At 37.5% G+C, this 19,336-nt stretch overlaps 1 protein-coding gene across 19 annotated transcripts in view; it reads right to left on the reverse strand.

Moving 5' to 3' along the window:
* HERC4 (HECT and RLD domain containing E3 ubiquitin protein ligase 4) overlaps positions 1 to 19,336 on the reverse strand; it is a 143,526-nt gene that overhangs the window by 42,516 nt on the left and 81,674 nt on the right. For 10 of the 19 annotated variants that reach the window (XR_014828009.1, XR_002338528.2, XR_014828008.1 and 7 more), the window contains one exon: positions 11,321 to 11,440. Coding sequence is in view for 13 of the 19 variants with exons in the window: in XM_021072875.2 (XP_020928534.1) it covers positions 11,321 to 11,440 (120 nt within the window). In the remaining 6 variants the exon portion in view is untranslated. Of the gene's footprint in view, positions 1 to 767; positions 792 to 11,320; positions 11,441 to 19,336 lie in introns of all 19 variants that reach the window. The other 9 variants (XR_002338529.2, XR_014828007.1, XM_021072874.2 and 6 more) reach the window with 1 other exon arrangement.

Consider the following 19,336-nt stretch of genomic DNA (forward strand, 5'->3'; position numbering starts at 1 on the left):
GTTAACCACTGCACCACGATGGGAACTCCTGATTTAATAATTTTATGTACTACTTCTGAGGGTGAGAAAGCAGGTAGTAGGCCTGTAATTTAGTGCTAATTCTAAATGCTTCATTGCCTCAAGTGCTGGGAAAAAAGAAAAGGAAAGAAAACAACAAAGCCTAAAGTCTGTAACAGAAGTATAAAAGAAGCATTACATTCCTGAGTATTAAAAAGGGGGTTCTGGATTGATTATATAAGTGCTAGAACTTCACAGAATTAAGGCGATACATTAAACAGAATGAAGAAGATGCTCATACTAAAAGTTTATTCAACTTTATGACCATTTCTAATATCAATTATTAGTTTTAAAACTGAAGACCATTCTACTTCTCTAACAAAATATTCTCTGCCTTCTGAGTGGGCATTTGTTAAATTTTAGAAGTTTACTTTTTTGTATCCTGAGGACACCATAAATTTTATACTGCAAGACTTTAGGAGGAAACTATTTTAAAATAAATATTTGTTGAAAGACATACAAATGTAGTGCTAACAAAAACAAAAGTTTAAATTTTTTTTCAGAAGATTCTTCTGAAATGTTATAGAGGGGAATCGCTATATACTCATTTATATATATATATATATATATATATACACATACATATATATATATATACACACACATGTTTCAAAGTCACAAAAAAGAGGAATCTTGGGGTCTTCAATTACTTTAAAACAAAACAGAGTATATCTTACTCTGAACGTGAGACTTTATTACACCAAACTTACCTCAGTTAATCCATGGTTGACATCCTAAGACAGCAGTGCAGAATATAACAATAATGAGGAAAGAGCAATGTTAGTGTCCAAATTCAACTATTTCTATTCAAAGTAGCATTTCATATATTTTGCTACAGTAGAATATTGAATTAATAAAGTAGACCAAAATACATCTACAACAAAACTTACCCTTTCCATAGATACCTTACATATTATCTATAAATGTAATAAGACCTTTCAGGTACTTTGCGATCATAAAATCATCAAGGCTTGTACATAATGAAATTTGGCTTTAGCAACTAAGTACGCAATTTGCAGGATTTAGGTAGAACAGGGAAACTACCCCTAAGCCTAACCTGGTCTTAAAGAACTAATTTTATGGCCTAGTTTCTCTACTTGGAAAATGGAGAAAATATTCCTCAAACTTAAGACTTGGTTAACCTTGATAAAATGTTTTAAAAGTGTTTAGTAGATTAAAATGCTATATGGAAACAGAGGAAAATAAGCCATAAGTTGTTTTTATTCATCAGAAATAACCAGTGAAACATAGGTATCTTATACTAAGGGTTCGTTAACACTGAATTAACTTAGAAAGAACAGGACAGGCCACAGGGGTTGGTGAGTAGAAAGAAGAAATGAAGAAAGATATTTATGAAGGAAATAATACAAACTTTAACAAAAGCTTACCATTTCACTGAACAAAATGTACACCACTTTTTGGAAGAAAGCTTCCACATATGCTCAAGGTATAGATTCATATAACTGAATCTAAGTGCTAGAATCCCCAAAACTATGTTACTAAATTTGCAGATGGTTCCTTGTATAGTGAGGAATTAATTTTACCCAAAGACAAGTGTGGTTTTGCCCCTGGCTACTGGGAGATGATCTACAGGCCTCTGCAGTATCATGCCTTTACAGGAGTATCTTTATTTGCCTGGGGGCTCTGGCCATGTGGTTCTCAGTTCTGCCTCCAGAAGGCTAGAAGGTATAGGTCAGCCATATGGGCAGTATGTGCTAGAGCCTCAATAAAAATTTGGCACCAAGGCTCCAGTGAGCTTCCTCGGTTGGCAGTACTCTGTGATATTGTCACACGTGAATGCTGGGGAAGTAACCTTCTTATGACTCCTCTAGGAAGAGGAAAACAGAAGCTCTGCCTTTACAGTACCTTTCCAGGACTCTACTCTACACTTTTCCCCTTGGCTGATTTTAACGTGTACTCCTTCCCTGTAATAAACTGTAAATGTTAGAATAATAGTTTCTAGTTAGTTCTGTAAGTCCTTGTAGCAAATAACTGAACCTGAGCGTGTGTTCAGGGAATCCCCCAACCTTGCAATTGGTATCAGAAACGAAGGCTGGAGTTCCCGTTGTGGCACAGTGGAAACATATCCAACTAGGAACCATGAGGTTGAAGGTTTAATCCCTGGCCTTGCTCGGTAGGTTAAGGATTTGGTATTGCTGTGAGCTGTGGTTTGGGTCACAGATGCGGCTTGGATCCTATGTTGCTGTGGCTGTGGCCAGGAGTTGTAGCTCCGACTGGACCCCTAGCTTGGGAGCCTCCATATGCCACAGGAGCAGAGAAAGAAAGAAGAAAAAAGAAGGAAGGAAGGAAGGAAAGAAGGAAAGAAGAAAAGAAAGAAAGAGAAAGAAATGAAGGCAGTCTTCTGTGGACTGTTTCCTCTACTCTAACTTTGTAGTTGGCTTAATTCTTGCATGCCCCAAGGGGTATAACTGGACAGTTAAACTTTTTAACACTTAGGGTTCACTCATTACATTGTGCTAAATAAAGCAAAAGCAGTATAAGCACAAGCAAAATATGACTCTAAAATTTCTTATTCTGAGAAAGGAATTATTATTAATACTATTAATAATTGTTAATTTTCAAAAAATTCACAGTATCAAGTTATCACTATATAAGTGCCCCATTGGCAATGTTAACAGAAGAACATATTTAGAGGCTGTTCTGCAGAAAAAGCTTTTTAGATTGTACTCAGTTTAATTTAAAACAATGTAACAGAAACATCTGAAATTCTTTTTTTTTTTTTCTTTTTGTCTTTTTTTAGGGCCACACTCGAGGCATATGGAGGTTCCCAGGCTAGAGGTCGAATAGGAGCTGCAGTTGCTGGCCTACACCACAGCCATAGCAATGCAGGATCCGAGCTGCATCGGTGACCTACACCACAGCTTGCAGCAACGCTGGATCCTTAACCCACTGAGCAAGGCCAGGGATTGAACCCGAAACGTCATGGTTAGCAGTTGGATTCGTTTCCACTGCGCCACAACGGGAATTCCACAAAACCATTATTAAAGCAGAATGTAAGTTTGGCTGTAGAGAGAGATGTAAGCTAGAAGGATCATGAGAAGTAATGGGACGTGTTGAAAACTTGAGAAAAGAAGTGATCATTAGATATCAAGCAAAATGATTTACCTAGGAAAGAGGCATCAAAGAGAAAACCAGATTATCAGAAATTTTAATTAAAGGGTTAAGGATCTAAGACAAAAGCTGTAATTTTTTCTTTTAAGTAAATACATAAAAAAGAAAGAAAAAACTCTTCTGGGAAATATTAGAGTTGAAAGGTAGTTGTTATATTAGTTGCAAATCTAATTGAGCCTAAGTAGCATTTCCAAGGGAAATTTAAAAGGAAAACAAAATAGTGAGAGTAGGGGACAGGACATTACAAAATATGTGAGGTCAAGTAAAAGTCTACAGCTAAAAATTCAGCATATGATTCAAAGCGTGACTATTATTGGCTCCAAATCCACATACTCAAGCACCAACTGTTGACTATGGACTGGCAGCCCTGAAATTAGGTAAAGACACGCCTAAGTTTAGTTACTCAATGTCCTGGACACTTGAGTGAGAAAGGCCCAAAGGAAATGTTCAAAAGTCAGGGTCTCAAGGTCTTTTAAAGCAGACTTCATGAGGGTTGATTTACCACCAATGGTTAAGGACAGTTCTAGTTAGTTATAGACAAAAAAGATGCAATTCCTTGATATGTTTTAGTTTCAATAAACTTATGGCAAAACACTGTATTACAGCTGGTGTCACCATTATTTAGGGGTATGACATAGGATTACTCTGTGAAGGTAAAAAGAGAGGATACTGGGGTTACTGAAGTAACTCAAATAAATATGAAAGGTGCTGGTGACAAGACAAATAAAAAGGTACTTCTAAAACATGAAGAAAATGAAAAATAAACAAATATAATTTGGTAATTCAATGCATGAGGAATCAGTCCAAAAGTGCAAGATACTAATGCCATTAAAAATGACAAGGGAGCTTTAGAAAGTAAGTATGCTGCAAAACAGAAACAGACTCACAGACATGGAAAAAAAATTTATGGTTACCAAAGGACATAGTGGGGAGTGGGGGTGGGGGGAGAGAAACCAGGAGTTTGGGGATTAACATATATACACTACTGTCTATAAAATAAACAAGGACCTGCTGTACTGCATGGAGAATTATATTCAATTCCTGTAACAAACTATAATGGAAAAGAATATGAAAAAGAATATACATGTGTGTGTATATGTATATATATGTGTGTATGTGCATATATACTGTTGGGGGGGCTAACTGAATCACTCTGCATTACACATGAAACTAACACAACAATATAAATTAATTATACTGCAATTTTTAAAAAGGGTTATTAAAAAACCCAAAAAAACCAAGTATGAACCTTCTGGGAAATATTACAGCTATAAGGTTTATATTGCAAATATTTAATATATTGCAAATATTAAAGTACACAAATGTACTTTACTTTCTTCATTTCATTAAATGAGGAAGAAACTCAAACCCAGGTAGTTAAGTACTGGACTATCTCCCAAAGTTGGTCTCCCTGGCCATTATTATGTCAGATTATCCTTCTAGTCTGCTGATGAACATGTCATGCTTTAGCTTTACTCCATAGGTAAAGTACAAAACCTTAACTCCACAGAACAAATACAATGATGATTTATAAACAAAGTACAATCAATACTGAAATAAAATTTATGATGAAAAATATGTAAAATATAATAAAATACTGTAAACATTTCACCAATTTATCAAATATATTTATTAATATTTACTTGTATTTGACATGTCTTATATAGGTATACACAGTTGTTAAAATACATGAATATGTGCTTAAAAAATGCTTAACTTGACCCTTATAATTCAAACAGGTACAGACCCAGCAAAGACCTTTCTGTACTTTATTCTAAATTAGTCCACTTTTACTATATATAGATATGTATTGTAACTAAAAGTATAAGGGAAGAAAAAAAGAGCAAAGAGTTTAGTTGTAACCACTAAAGTATTTTTATAAACAATTTTAGAGCAACGTTAGAAGAGTTAAGCAAATACACAACTGATAATAGTATCTAGAAAGTGGCAAAAAACATCAAATAGCGGAAGATAAAAAGAGAACCCACGTGCCCCTTTTATTTTGCCAAGAGATTACTATAGAGGGAGAAAAGGACATTAAAAACTGAAAGGAATTCAACTGAAAAAAACAGCTTCATACCCTTAGATTAGAGCCTAGAAAAACAAAGAAGCTTATATGGTAATCAGCAGGAGGAGGAGAATTAAGCAAAAACTTATGAAAACATGTAAAGGAAAACAGGTGAAGGAGGATAGGAAAATTGAAGAGGATGAGGTGAAAAGATAGCAGTCTTGACTTTACAAAAGGATATTACAAGGAATGCCAAAAATTTCACACAATTAGTTTTTAATGTTTGGAGAACAGGGAAGTATGTGCCTGATGGTTTCTTTTGTTTTTTTTTCCTTCCAGTTCTATTGCGATATAACTTACATACATCACTGTGTTAAGTTTAAGGTGTATATGCCTGATGGATTCTTAAAATCTTTGACCAGTAAAGAAAGGGCATGGAGGAGTTCCCGTCGTGGCATAGTGGCTAACGAATCCGACTAGGAACCATGAGGTTGCGGGTTCTATCCCTGGCCTCGCTCAGTGGGTTAAGGATCCAGCATTGCCATGAGCTGTGGCGTAGGTTGCAGGCACGGCTTGGATCCCACATTGCTGTGGCTCTGGCATAGGCCAGCAGCTACAACTCCGACTGGATCCCTAGCCTGGGAACCTCCATATGCTGCAGGAAGCGGCCCTAGAAAAGGCAAAAAGACAAAAAAAAAAAAAAAAAAAAAGGACATGGAGAAAACAATCCCAACAGATTATGGCATAAAGAGAAACACAATGAAGGTAAAATAATTTCCTCACAGTGTTTAGAACAAGGTAAAGTTTCACATATATATGTGTACATATTTATATTGAATATATATTATTTATATGTAAACATATAAAATTTACAGATATATTTCCCCATGACTGAGGCATGCGGAAGTTCCATGGCCAGGGAACCTGTGCCACAGCAATGACAAGACTGGAACCATAACCTGCTGAGCTACCAAGGAACTCCTATAGACACATTTCTTATAATTCATAGTAATTACGTTCTATCAAGGAGTATTCTAAACTTTCACTGGGATTAAGATCATAACGCTTGTTCAGTAATGTTGTACATATGTATACGTGTATAATATGTATGTGAATACAAATACACATATACACATCAATATCATCACAAAATAGCATGTGAGTATCTTTAGGACGGATTTTTTTAAAAACTTCACTAACTTTACTTACAGGGTCAGTGCAATGTTCAACCCAGTATTTAGACTAATAATACAAGTATGAATTTCAGGAAAAAATCTTTAGTGTTATGTGTAGATGTGAAAGTGTTCTGAACTCCCTCAAAAAAAGAAGCTCCTTCAGATGTCATAATATAGATTAATAAACTACTTAAGTTATACAAACACCTTCAAAGTAAATTGCCAGCCTTCTATTTCCAGCAGCTGAGAGGAATCCAAATCATGGGCTATAGAGTCTGATTTCTCAGACTACGCAAATTAAATATGGAACAAGTTTCCACTGCCACAGCCAGTCTGTCTATAAGCAGAGAGACAGGAGAAGGATGAGGTTGAAAGAGTAGAGTGACAGGGCAATTCTCAAGTATAGCAACTTGAAAAGCCTAGAAATAGGAAGGTGGTACTCTATTGTCTCTCTCTTACCAGAACACAGTAGCACTGAAATAGTTCTTAAGGAAATTCAATTTGCTATCATCACAGTTATATACCAAGAGTAGTTTGGATATAAGCCTGCCAAACCTAAAAGCAAATAGTCAAATCACAGCTTTTCAGTGTAGCCCAAGATTATTACTAGCTTAAAAATCCCAATAGACTGGCATTTCTCTTAACTTGTTCAGAATACAAGTAATTTATGACCTACATACTAGATAAAAATTCAGATGGCAAAGGACATCAGATGTAACTTAGAGTGATCCAAGAGAGACGACTCTCTAGGATAGGGTTTCTCAAACTGGGCTTGCAGATCCCAGTGGTATATATGCTTAGGGGGTCTATGAGTGCTCTGGGAGAATTTTTAACTCTAGTGTTTTTATGTCAATAGTTTTTAAAACATTAAAAAATCTAAACCTAGAACAATCCATTTAAAACCCCAGAGTTACCACGAAATTCCAAGAGTTGCAATGGTTGTGAATATAATCAAAGTGCCACCAAAAAGGATGTCTATGTCTTAGAACTTCATTGATAAATGATCTTTTTTTTTAATTCTCATTAAAAGAACCCTCATCTTTATTTTTATTTTTTATTAAAAAAATATATTTTTTTGCCACACCTGCAACATGCAGAAGTTCCTGGGCCAAGGATGAAACTGAGCCACAGCAGTAACCAGAGCCACAGTAGTGACAACACCCTCTCCTTAACCTGCTTAGCCACCAGGGAAGTCCAATAAATGATGTCTATGAGTGAAAGCCAAATGAGTATCACAAATAATTCTAAAAGCAACTGTTTCATTTTGCAGTTCAAAAAGAAAAAGGCAGCAGGAGAACAGAGTTATATGACACCTAAGAATAAAGGTTACTGTCAAACTTAAAGCCTGTGTTATGGTAGCCAGTAATAATAACCATGATTTTATCAAGACCTAACTATGCGCCAGGAACTGCCCCAAGTACTTTCTATGGACCGCATCAATTAATTTTTGTATTAACTATATAAGGTAGGTAATAGTATCCCTAATTTACAGAAAAGGAATAAGTAATTACCAAAGGACACAGAGTGAATAAATGTTGAGGTGGCTGCTATATTAGAAAGAAGAAATATTGCGATTTGCAGCAACATGGATGGAGAATATTATACTGTGAAATAAGTCAGACCAAGAAACACTATATATCACTTATATACGGAATTTTAAAAAGGGATACAAATGAATCTACATACAAAACAGAAACAGACTAACAGATACAGAAAACAAATTTATGGTTACCAGAGGGGAGTTGGAGGAGGGACAAATTAGGAGTAGGGGATTAACGCTACAAACTACTATACATTAAATAGATAAGCAACAAGGATTTACTGTATGACCTAAGGAATTACGTTCAACCTTAAAAAACTGAAAAAAAAAAAAAAAAAGTGAGATTTGAGCCTAGACACTCTTATGTTACACTCCTTCCTTATCATATCTAGGTTGCAAGCTCAGATTCCTGATCAAGAGAACATAATGATCTTCCATACTAAATATTAACTTGATTTTTAAATTTGTAGTGTTAATTTACTTTACAAATTTGTGATGGCTTTAGAATTAAATAAGGCAATCATAAATAGGGTAAGTGAACACTAAGCTTCTTAAACGAACTGTTTCACTTTATTTTTTGGCCACGCCCATGGCGTGTGGAAGTCCCCAGGCCAAGGATCGAAACTGAGCTACAGCAGTGACAATGCCGGATCCTTAACTTGCTGAGCCACCAGGGAGCTCTGGAATTGTTTTACTTTAAAAGGGATCTATATATCACTCCAGTTTCAAAAACACTGCTCAAAGACCCATGTTACCTAGGTGGTATGTCAGGGTTTATATGCAAAGTCTTAGGATTAAAAAAAAAAGTTCATTTTCTGAATTATCAGTCTTCCTCAAGGGTAAATAATTCAATACCTTTTACACTGCAATAAATATTTATTATGCCCCAAATTTACATTCAAAGATAAAATATGAGACTTTAAAGAAGTCTTGCTGAGGGAAAGTTAATAAACTTAGAAATGTTTTTTCTCCTGTCTTAGGAGTGCTCTGGAGAAAGCTTTGAAAACCTTTTTCTAGGTGAGATATTTAAATAGGGAAGGAAAAAGGAAATATTTATTCAAAGTTTTCCTGAGGTCAAGTACTTTCTTAAAAAATTGTTGTCCCTTGATTTCAGCCTCCACTCTAGTTTTTTACTCCTTCCTGTTCAGTGTAGAACTTCCTGAAAGTACTGCCTATGGCCGTTGTTCCCAATTACTTATCCCTAAATTTCTCTTAAGCATAATTTACCCTAGAGTGGCATTAACAAGGTACCAATAACCTTCATGTAACCAAATCCATTGCTCAATTCTATGGTTTTATCCTATTTCTCAGTAGCATTTAGTAAGTCTCCCCTTCGCTTTGTAATTTTGGTGTCTACAATGTTCTCCTTGTTTTCCTCCTACCTCACCTGCCACTCCTTAATCTTCTTTATTGATTCTTTCTTTTCCTCATCTCATGTCCATCAGCAATTCTTGTGCCTTTTACCCCCAAGAGCTACCCAACTCCATTTCCCTCTTCTATACAACTACGATCCTAGTCAAACCCATCATTTTCTCTCCCCTAATCTATTAATCTTCTAACCAGTTTCCGTTTCAATTTTTGCTCCATTCCTCTCCCTCCATTATTCCCACAGCTGACAGTGATTACTTTAGAATATAAATTACACTGTATTCACCCCCTGCTCTCCACCCTCAATGGCTTACCCTAACACCTGAGATAAAATGCAAGTTCCTAATTTACTAAGCCTTCCATGATTTGGCACCTGTCCATTCCTCTGATCCTTCCCCAGAACACTTCTCTATTCCCATATTTTAGCCACACTGTTTTTTTTTTTTTTTTCTATCCTACGTCAAGCTTGTTTTCACTTAAGGTCTTTTACTAGATGTTCATTTTTCCTGAAATTTTTCTGCTATGATCTTAATGGTCATTTCTCGCCATTTAGATTAGAGCTTAACCTTTGTTGGATAAGACTTTTCTGATCACCCAATTGCAAAAGAACAACCAGTCTTTATTACCTTCTCTTATTTTAATCCTCTATATGGTGCATATTATTAGCTAATATATATATATATATATTTTGCTTTATTTGATTACTATCCATCTTGCCCACAAGATTATAAGATTCACGAGAATAGGGCCTTGTCTGGTTCATCACTGTATTTCTAACACCTAAGTAAGTTCCTGCTACACAGGAGATTCCTAATAAGTATCTGGTGAATGAGCAGATGAGTAGACATAAATCTGTATGATAGCTGTAAATTTGACTGAGCCTCGTAGTGATTCTGGGGGCAGGACAAATCAACAAGCCTCTCTCTATCCAAACCCAAGTACTACAGAAGCAAAAATGTTCTGGAAGTGACCTGATTCCTATAGGTAAGAGTGTCCTAAAAATGGCATGCACTAACTGCACTGCCATTCAAAAACTATTATATTTTCTAAGTGCCTACTAGACATATTTGAGACACTATCAGAAGTGCATGTGAATAAACCAACAGAGTGCCTGTCTGCAAGGAGCTTGTAGTTGCTATCTGGCAAGCAGTGAAAGGGTCACTTACCCTTCTAGAACTGTTGCATGCATTCTGCTTAAATTAGCTGCTTCAGGGATGGAAAAGTTGGCCTTAAGTATACTACCGTGGTTAGCAAATAGGAAATAGGAGTAATAAACCTGTTTTGTATTTAGCTGCTTACCCATTTCTATACTGAAATTTTGTTTGACTAAGTGAGGTTTTACAGGACCATGCTATTATTTCGATGGGACATTAATTGTCTAGTTTTTAGAGATTTAGCCATATGGAAAGAAGTATGTACATTTGTGGATGTATGCCTAAAAACTGAAATCAAATTAAAATCAAATTGGTCCCATGGCTCTCTTCTGAAAGTTCTGAGGTATTGATCTTGCAACTGTAATGCATTCTTGGAATTCCAATATCAGACTCTAGTATGCTCAATATTAGAGAATTAATAGGCAAACTCATGGGAAAGAAATAAGACTTAAAAACCTAAGTAATATTTGCATTTTTCTGTAGAAAAGTGTAATGTATCTCTTTGGTTTGATTTTGGTATAAAAGCAGAATGCTTACTTATAAATACTGAATAATATATAGCTATTCCTTTGTAATGTGTTTTTATTAAAAAAAAAAACTGTTTCAGAGTTCCCGTTGTGGCCTAGCAGGTTAAGAACCTGACTAGTATCCATGAGGATTCAAATTCAATCCCTGTCAGCATAAGTCACAGATGTGGCTCGGATGTGGCATTGCTGTGGTTGTGGCATAAGCCTGCTGCAGCTCTGATTCTATCCCCAGCCTGGGAACTTCTGTAAGCCACAGGTTTGGCCCTAAAAAAAACAAAAAACAAACAAAAAAAATCCTGTCTCTTTTGTATTAGAAAAAATGATAACAAAAATGAAATAAAATGCAACAGGAAACATACCATTCCATAGGCCTGCTGTTGGACCCAGTTGATATAATCATTCCGTATGTCTATCAATTCTTGAACTTCATGTATATAAAATTTATCATACTGTATAATCTGTCCTGTTTTCTCATTTACCTACAAAAAAACCCAAAAAATGTAATTAACATTAAATTTAACCAGTTCCTAAGAAAGAGATGTTAAATGTAACATGCAAAACAGAAAAAAACTTGAGATTTCTTTGCTAATTCTCTCTTCCCATAAAAAATAATTTACTGAGTGCCTACCACATGCAAAATGCTACTTAAATGCTATGGGAAACACAAAGATTTATAAGATGTGATGTCTGCATTCAAGTACTTCAAAATCCAGAAAAAAAGAGAAATATTTATGTAACCACCACACAATATGAGATCTGTACCATTAGAATAAACTAGAAGCTATAAAGACTTCTGGTTGGGAATGGGACTTAAATAACAGTAAGAATAGCTAATGCTTGTTAAGTGTGACTCTATACTAGCATCTGATTATAATAAACTAAAAGGATGACATTTGGGTAGGATGTGAAAAATGAAGACAGTGCAATTTACCATCCCAGAAATTATCTACTAATTACAAAGGGAAAAACAAGTCTTTACAGTGGAGAACACCACCTTAACTGAATGATCAAACTAATCACCGCCTATACTGGCATAATCACATATTATTAATATTGTATTATAAATGTACATGCTCTATTTTTTTTTGCTGCATCTTTAGCATGTGATGTTTCCAGGCCAGGGATCAAAAAGCGTCACAGCAGTGACCTGAACTGCTGCAGTGACAACATGCTATGCCACAAGGGAACTCCCTATGTATTATAAATATTATAAAATATTACATTTTGCTAATATAATGCAATAGGAAGCACAGGCATCATCTCTGAAGCAAGAAAATGTCTAACCTGAATCTAGTCAAGTTCTTTGATTTAAATTTCAGTTTATAGGAAATACAGGTATAGAGGAACAAATTAAACATCTTAAAAAACAATCAGATAAATATCCTAATTGTAGGACTTTTATAAGAAAAATGGCCAACACTCTCCAAAAAGTCAAGGCAATGAGATGGAAAGGTGGGGATCACTCTAAATTAAAAGAAACTAGAGGAGTTCTGGTGCTAGCACAGCAGAGTATCTTGTATCAGACTAATCCTCCTGACAGCAATAATTATACCCTCTGGACAATATATTTAAAAACCAACTATTTAAAACAGTGGAGGAATTCTCCTGTGGCTCAGTGGGATAAGAATCTGGCGTTGTCACTGCAGAGACTCAGACTGCTATTGTGGCACGGGTTTGGTCCCTGGCACAGGGACTTCCACATGCTATCAGTGTGGCCAAACCCCCCCCTTCCAAGCTCCCCCCAAACAACACTGGAGACCAACCCTAAGCAGGGTGAACATAATCTCTGAAAGAAGGAAAGCACACATGAAAGTCATCTTTTTTTTTTTTTTTTGGCTGCACTAGAGAAAGCACTGACTAGAGCCACTGCAGTGACAATGTCGGATCCTTAACCCATTGAGCCATAAGAGAGCTTCCTAGAGCCACATTTTTTAAAACATGAGAGTAGTTCCAAATTAGCCTAAGGAGTAGGGGATGGAGCTCAAGCAGTTTTATCAGACAGGACAGACATAGGTCTGAGACTGAAGCTGCCAACATGGCAGACAATGAGAAAGAAAAATCCCAGAAAGGAATCCTGAGGACAAAGCCCTAAAATCTGCATGTAAATTCCTCCTACAATGTTGGCTCTTTTTTTTTTTTTTTTAGGGCCAAACCTGTGGCATATGGAGGTTCCCAGGCTAGGGGTCCAATCAGAGCTACAGCTGCCGGCCTACACCACAGCTACAGCAACACAGGATCCAAGCCGAGTCTGTGACCTATACCACAGCTCATGGCAATGCCGGATCCTTAACCCACTGAGCAAGGTCAAGGATCAAACCTGCAACCTCATGGTTACAAGTCGGATTCGTTTCTGCTGTGCCACAATTGGCTGACTCTTAAGCCACGAAAGCACAAGGTGAAACTTGGAGGGAAAAAAAAATACCCCAACAGAAAGCAACAATTGGGAAGCTACTCTCAGAGAAGATTTCAAGACTAGAATTTCCAGAGGAAAAAAAGTACATTTTATAATAAGAAAAGAATCAATTTATCATGAAGTCATAACAATCCCAAATAACAGTCCTTTAAAATACAAGGAAAGAGGAGTTCCCGTCGTGGCGCAACGGAAATGAATCCGACTAGGAGCCATGAGGGTGCAGGTTCAATCTCTGGCCTCACTCAGTGGGTTAAGGACCTGGCATTACCTCGAGCTATAGTGTAGGTCACAGACGTGGCTTGGATCTGATGTTGCTGTGGCTGGCAGCTGTAGCTCCGACTGGATCCCTAGCCTGGGAGCCTCCATATGCCATGGATGAGGCACTAAAAAGCCAAAAGGAAAAAAAAAAAAAAAATTACAAACTTTCAGTTACAAAATAAATGTATCACAGATAAGAAAATGTACAGTGGAGGGAACACAGTCAATAATTATGTAATATCTTTGTATGGTGAGAAATGACAACTAGTCTTATCATGTACACTTCGAATGTACAGAAATATCGAATCATTGTATTTTGTACCAGGAACCAATGTAATGTCATAGGTCAATCATACTTCAAAAACAAACATATTTGAGTTCCCTGGGGTCCTAGTGGTTAAGGACTCAGAGTTGTCACAGCTGTGGCTTGGGTTCAATCCCTGGTCCAGGAATTTCATATGCCACAGGCAAAGACAAAAAAAATCCCCCCAAAAACAAAAAAACCTGAAAAACAACCCTTCCCCCAACACCAAACAGACACACGACAGAAAATGAGATCAAATTTGTGGTTACCAAAGGTAGGAAGTAGGAGAAGAGGAAACTGGATGAAGGTAGACAAAAGGTAGACACTTCCAATTATAAAATAAATAAGAACTAGGGATGTAACATGCAACATGATAAATGTAGTTAACCCTGCTGTATGTTATGTATCAAAGTCAAGACAGTAAATCCTAAGAGTTCTCATCACAAGGAAGAAAATTTTTTTCTGTTTCTTTAATGTTCTATCTATATGGGATAATGGATGTTTACTAAACTTACTGTGGTAATCATTTCATAATGCATGTGAGTCAAATCATTATGCTGTATACCTTAAACTTATACAGAGCGGTATATCAACTGTATCTCAATGAAACTGAAGAAGAAAATAGAACATTCCACCCAATAACTGTACATGGAATGTTCACTAACATATATCATAGCCTGGACCATAAAACAAACTTTAATAAATATATTTAAAAGAATCCAAAGTATACAAAGCATGTTCTTCGATCTCAACAGAATTAAACTAACAGTAACAAAAAGATATTTGGAAAATCCTAGAAAACTGGCAATTAAACCAAACACTTGTAAATTATCTCAAACTTTCCTTGTATCTATCAGAGAGCTATAATGTAATAATTAAGTAGCCTGAACAGCTATTTTCAAAAAGAAACAGGATGTCAGAATGGGTCACCATGGCAGAACAAGAGGATACAAGCAGTGAAGGAAAAAAAACAGTAAAAATTTTAAGAAAATGCTTAAGCCCGAATATGTGATAACTTGAAAGTATAAAACCCCTGGGAGCCACAGTCAGTTTCTTACTGATACACTCTGGCCACAGACCTTTAACTGGCACCACCCATGAGAATGACTGGAAACAGGGCAGGAGACCAAGAGCTTCTCTCAGGGGTGTAAGGCACTGGCTGCCACTCTAAGAAAGGAACAAGGCCTGCCACCCTGCTGAGACTGTTCTCTCATATAAAGAGACTAAGAGCTTGAGGGGAAGGGGAAGCAATTTCCATGCCTTCTTTTTGGAGGGGAAAAGCCTTCAATTTCTGGGAAGAAGGGGGACAAGAACAGTCCTAAGGACAGAATCTTCTATTAGTAGGACTGAAGGGGTGGGGGCAGAAACTGAGAAAATTCCACACCTGAGGCCCTGGCACACATCTATCTACCTAAGACCACCATTATACCACCACATTATACCCCTCTCCTCTATCATTTTTTGTTGTTGTTGGCCACACCTGGTGTATGTAGAAGTTCCTGGGCCAGGGATTGAACCCACACCATAGCAGTGACCCAAGCCACTGCAGTGACCATGCTGGATATTTAATCTGCCACCACAAGAGAAGTCCTCTACCAATTCTGAAAGCATTGAATAATAAGCAACACCAGTTCTTGATTAAGGAGGGGCAAGAGTGAGGAGTGAAACCCCTCTATGGAGCAGGCATGAAGAATGGAGCACACACACCGAGAAAAAAATTTTTGACATTTTATCTTCACCCTAAACATCTGGCAACAAAGAGGACTGTGAGGTCTCTGATGTAATGAAGGTAACTACAGCAAACTAAAAGCTAAATCCGTTTAACTCCAGATGAGATTGGGTTAAATTCCTATATTACAAACCACAGTAGATGTGTACAAATTTACAGAATTCAAATCTATTTACTCCAGCTTCTACTATTTTAGAGACAATAAAAATTCTAAGACCTGGAGTTCCAATCGTGGCACAGTGGTTAACGAATCTGACTAAGAACCACGAGGTTGCGGGTTCGATCTCTGGCCTTGCTCAGTGGGTTAAGGATCTGGCGTTGCCGTGAGCTGTGGTGTGGGTCGCAGACGCGGCTCAGATCCCGTGTTGCTGTGGCTCTGGTGTAGGCTAGCAGTACAGCTCCAATTTGACCCCTAGCCTGGGAACCTCCATATGCTGTGGGAGCAGCCCAAGAAATAGCAAAAAAAAAAGAAAAAAAGAAAGAAAGAAAAAGAAAAAATTCTAAGACCTATCAGAAGGCAAGTAAGTAAATAAAAAAGACTACAGAGTCAGAGATGACCCAGATGTTGGAGTGAGAAAGAGGGGCTTTAGGAAGATATTTTGAACATAATGAAAATAAAAACATAGCACATCAAAATCTGTGGAATGCTGGTAAAGCAGAGAGAACACTGACGGAAATGTATAGCATTAAATGATCATGTTAGAATAAAAGAACTAAAATCAATGAACTGGAATTCCTGTTGTGGCACAGTGCAAACGAATCCGATTAGTATCCAAGAGGATGCAGGTTTGATCCAAGGCCTTACTCAGCGGATCAGGGATCTGGTGTTGCCGTGAGCTGTGGTGCAGGTCGCAGGCACCGTTTGAATTCGGTGTTGCTGTGGACTTCCATATGCCATGGGTGCAGCCCTAAAAAGACAAAAAAAAAGAAAAAAAAAAAAAAAAAGAGAGAGAGAGTATAATATATGATTCCTATTTCTTTTTCTTTTTTTTGTCTTTTTAGGGCCACAGCTGTAGCACATGGAGGTTCCCAGGCTAGGGGTTGAATAAGAGCTCCAGCTGCCGGCCTATGCCACAGCCACAGCAATGCAGGATCTGAGCCATGTCTGCAACCTACACCACAGCTCACAGCAACGCCGGATCCCTAACCCACTAAGTGAGGCCAGGGTTTGAACCCACAACCTCATGGTTCCTACTTGGAATCATTTCCACTGCACCATGACAGGAACTCTTGTTTCCCATTTCTTATCTTTCCTCCTCCTACTGACTTTGTCCTTAATATGATGATCATTTTCTGGATTCTTAAAGCAGAGGCTTTATTAGATTACTGACTTTATTTTATTTTTGCTTTTTCCAGGCTGCACTCGCAGCATATGGAAGTTCTCAGGCTGCACTCGCAGCATATGGAAGTTCCCAGGCTAGGGGTCGAATTGGAGCTGCAGCTGCTGGTCTACACCACAGCCAAAGCCACAATTCGGGATCTGAGCCGCATCTGCAACCTACACCTCAGCTCGCTGCAACGCCAGATCTTTAACCTATTGAGCAAGGCAAGGGATTGAACCTGCATCCTCATTACTAGTTGGGTTCGTTAACCACTGAGCCATGATGGGAACACCTATACTAACTTTTTAAAAGTTAGTATTAAAATTTCAAAAGTCCCAAAATAAAATTACAGGCCAAGATGTCTTTGTTGGTGAATTTTTTCCTTCTTTCTTTTTTTGGCCACCCCACAACATATGCAGTTCCTGGGCCACGGATCAGATCTGAGCCGCAGTTGCAAGCTATACTGCAGCTGTGGCAACACCGGACCCTTAACCCATTGTGTCAGGCAGGGGATCAAACTTGCATCCCATTGCTCCAGGGGCACCGATCCCTTCTGCCAAGGTGGGAGGAACTCTATCAATATTTAAGGAAGAAATAATACCAATCTTAAGCAAACTCAGAAAACAGAGAAAGAGGAATTATTTCTTTTTTCTATTTGGCTGCACTTGTGGCATGTGGAAGTTCCCAGGCCAGGGATCGAATCCACGCCACAGTAGCGACCTAGGCCAGTACAGTGACAACACCAGATCCTTAACCCAGTGCACCACAAGAGAACTTCTTCTTTTTTTTTTGTCTTTTTAGGGCAGTACTATATGGAAGTTCCCAGGCTAGGGGTCAAATCGGAGCTGCAGCTCTTGGCCTACACCACAACCACAACAATGCCAGATCAGAGCCATGTCTGCAACCTACACCACAGCTCACGGCAATGATCTTTAACGCACTGAGTGGGGCCAGGGACTGAACCTAAGCCCTCATGGATACCAGTCAGGTTCTTACTGTTGAGCCACAACAGGAGCTTCTCTCTCTTTTTTTTTTGAGGGTTAATTTCTTTTTTATATTTTTAGGGCTACACTCACAGCATATGGAGGTTCCTAGGCTAGGGGTCGAACCAGAAGCTGTAGTTGCAGGCCTACTCCACAGCAAAACCAGATCCAAGTTGCATCTGTGATCTACACCAGGTCACTGCAACACTGGATTCTTAACCCACTGAGCAAGATCAGGAATCAAACCTGCATCCTCATGGATACTAATCAGATTAGTTTCCGCTGAGCCATGACGGGAACTCTGAGGGGTCATTTCTTAATTCATTTTATGAAGCTTGAATAACCCTCGTACTGAAAGATGATGAGAAATAAAATTTATCAGATCAACATCCCTCATAAACACTTTTATAAAATCCTCAACAAAATATTACCAAGTTAAATCAAACAATATATATAAAATGCCCACTGCAGAGTTCATCCTAGGAATGCCAAGACTGGCATAAAATTCAAATATGAATTTCACATTTCAGAAAAAAAATTTATTCATCTCAATATATGCAGAAAAAAATCATCTAACAAAATTCAACACACCTTCATAATAAACACTTTCATCAAACCTGGTAATCGAAGGGAAATTCTTCAAACAGATAAAGCCCACCTTAAAAAAATACAAAAGCAAAAACAAAAAAACTCTACATCTAACATCGCAATTATGGGTAAAACATTAAATGCTTTCTTTTTAAGATTAAGAACTAGACAAGAACATCCAGTGCAACTATTTTGAGGTATCACTTCATATCAGTCAAAATGGCCATTATCAAAGTCTACAAACAACAAATGCTAGAGAGGGTATGCAGAAAAGGGAATCCTCCTACACTGTTTGTGGGAATGTAATTGGTACAACCACTATGGAGAACAGTATGTAGGTTCCTCAAACAACTGAAAACAGAACTACCATATGATCTAGCAATCTACTCCTGGGCATACATCTGAAGAAATAATGCGAAAAGATACCTGCACCCCAAAGTTCACTGCAGCACTATTCACAATAGCTAAGACATGGAAGCAAACTAAATGTTCATCCACAGGGGAACAGAAGAAGATGATGGTATATATGTGGTATATATGCAATGGAATACTATTCAGCCATCAAGAAGAATGAAATAATGCTATTTGGAGCAACACAGATGGACCTAGAGTTTATCATACTGAGTGAAGTCAGATGGAGAAAGACAAATATATATCATTTATATGCAAAATCTAATAAAAAATAATACAAAAGAACTCATTTAAAAATCAGAAACAAAGTCATGGATTTCAAAATGAGTCTTATGGTTACCATAGGTGAAACCATTGGGAGAAGGAT

Source organism: Sus scrofa, chromosome 14 (assembly GCF_054392235.1).
Source record: "Sus scrofa isolate SSC_HxYL_T2T_F1_AM1 chromosome 14, Sscrofa_HxYL_maternal_Yorkshire_Landrace_v2.0, whole genome shotgun sequence".
Lineage (NCBI taxonomy): Eukaryota > Metazoa > Chordata > Mammalia > Artiodactyla > Suidae > Sus > Sus scrofa.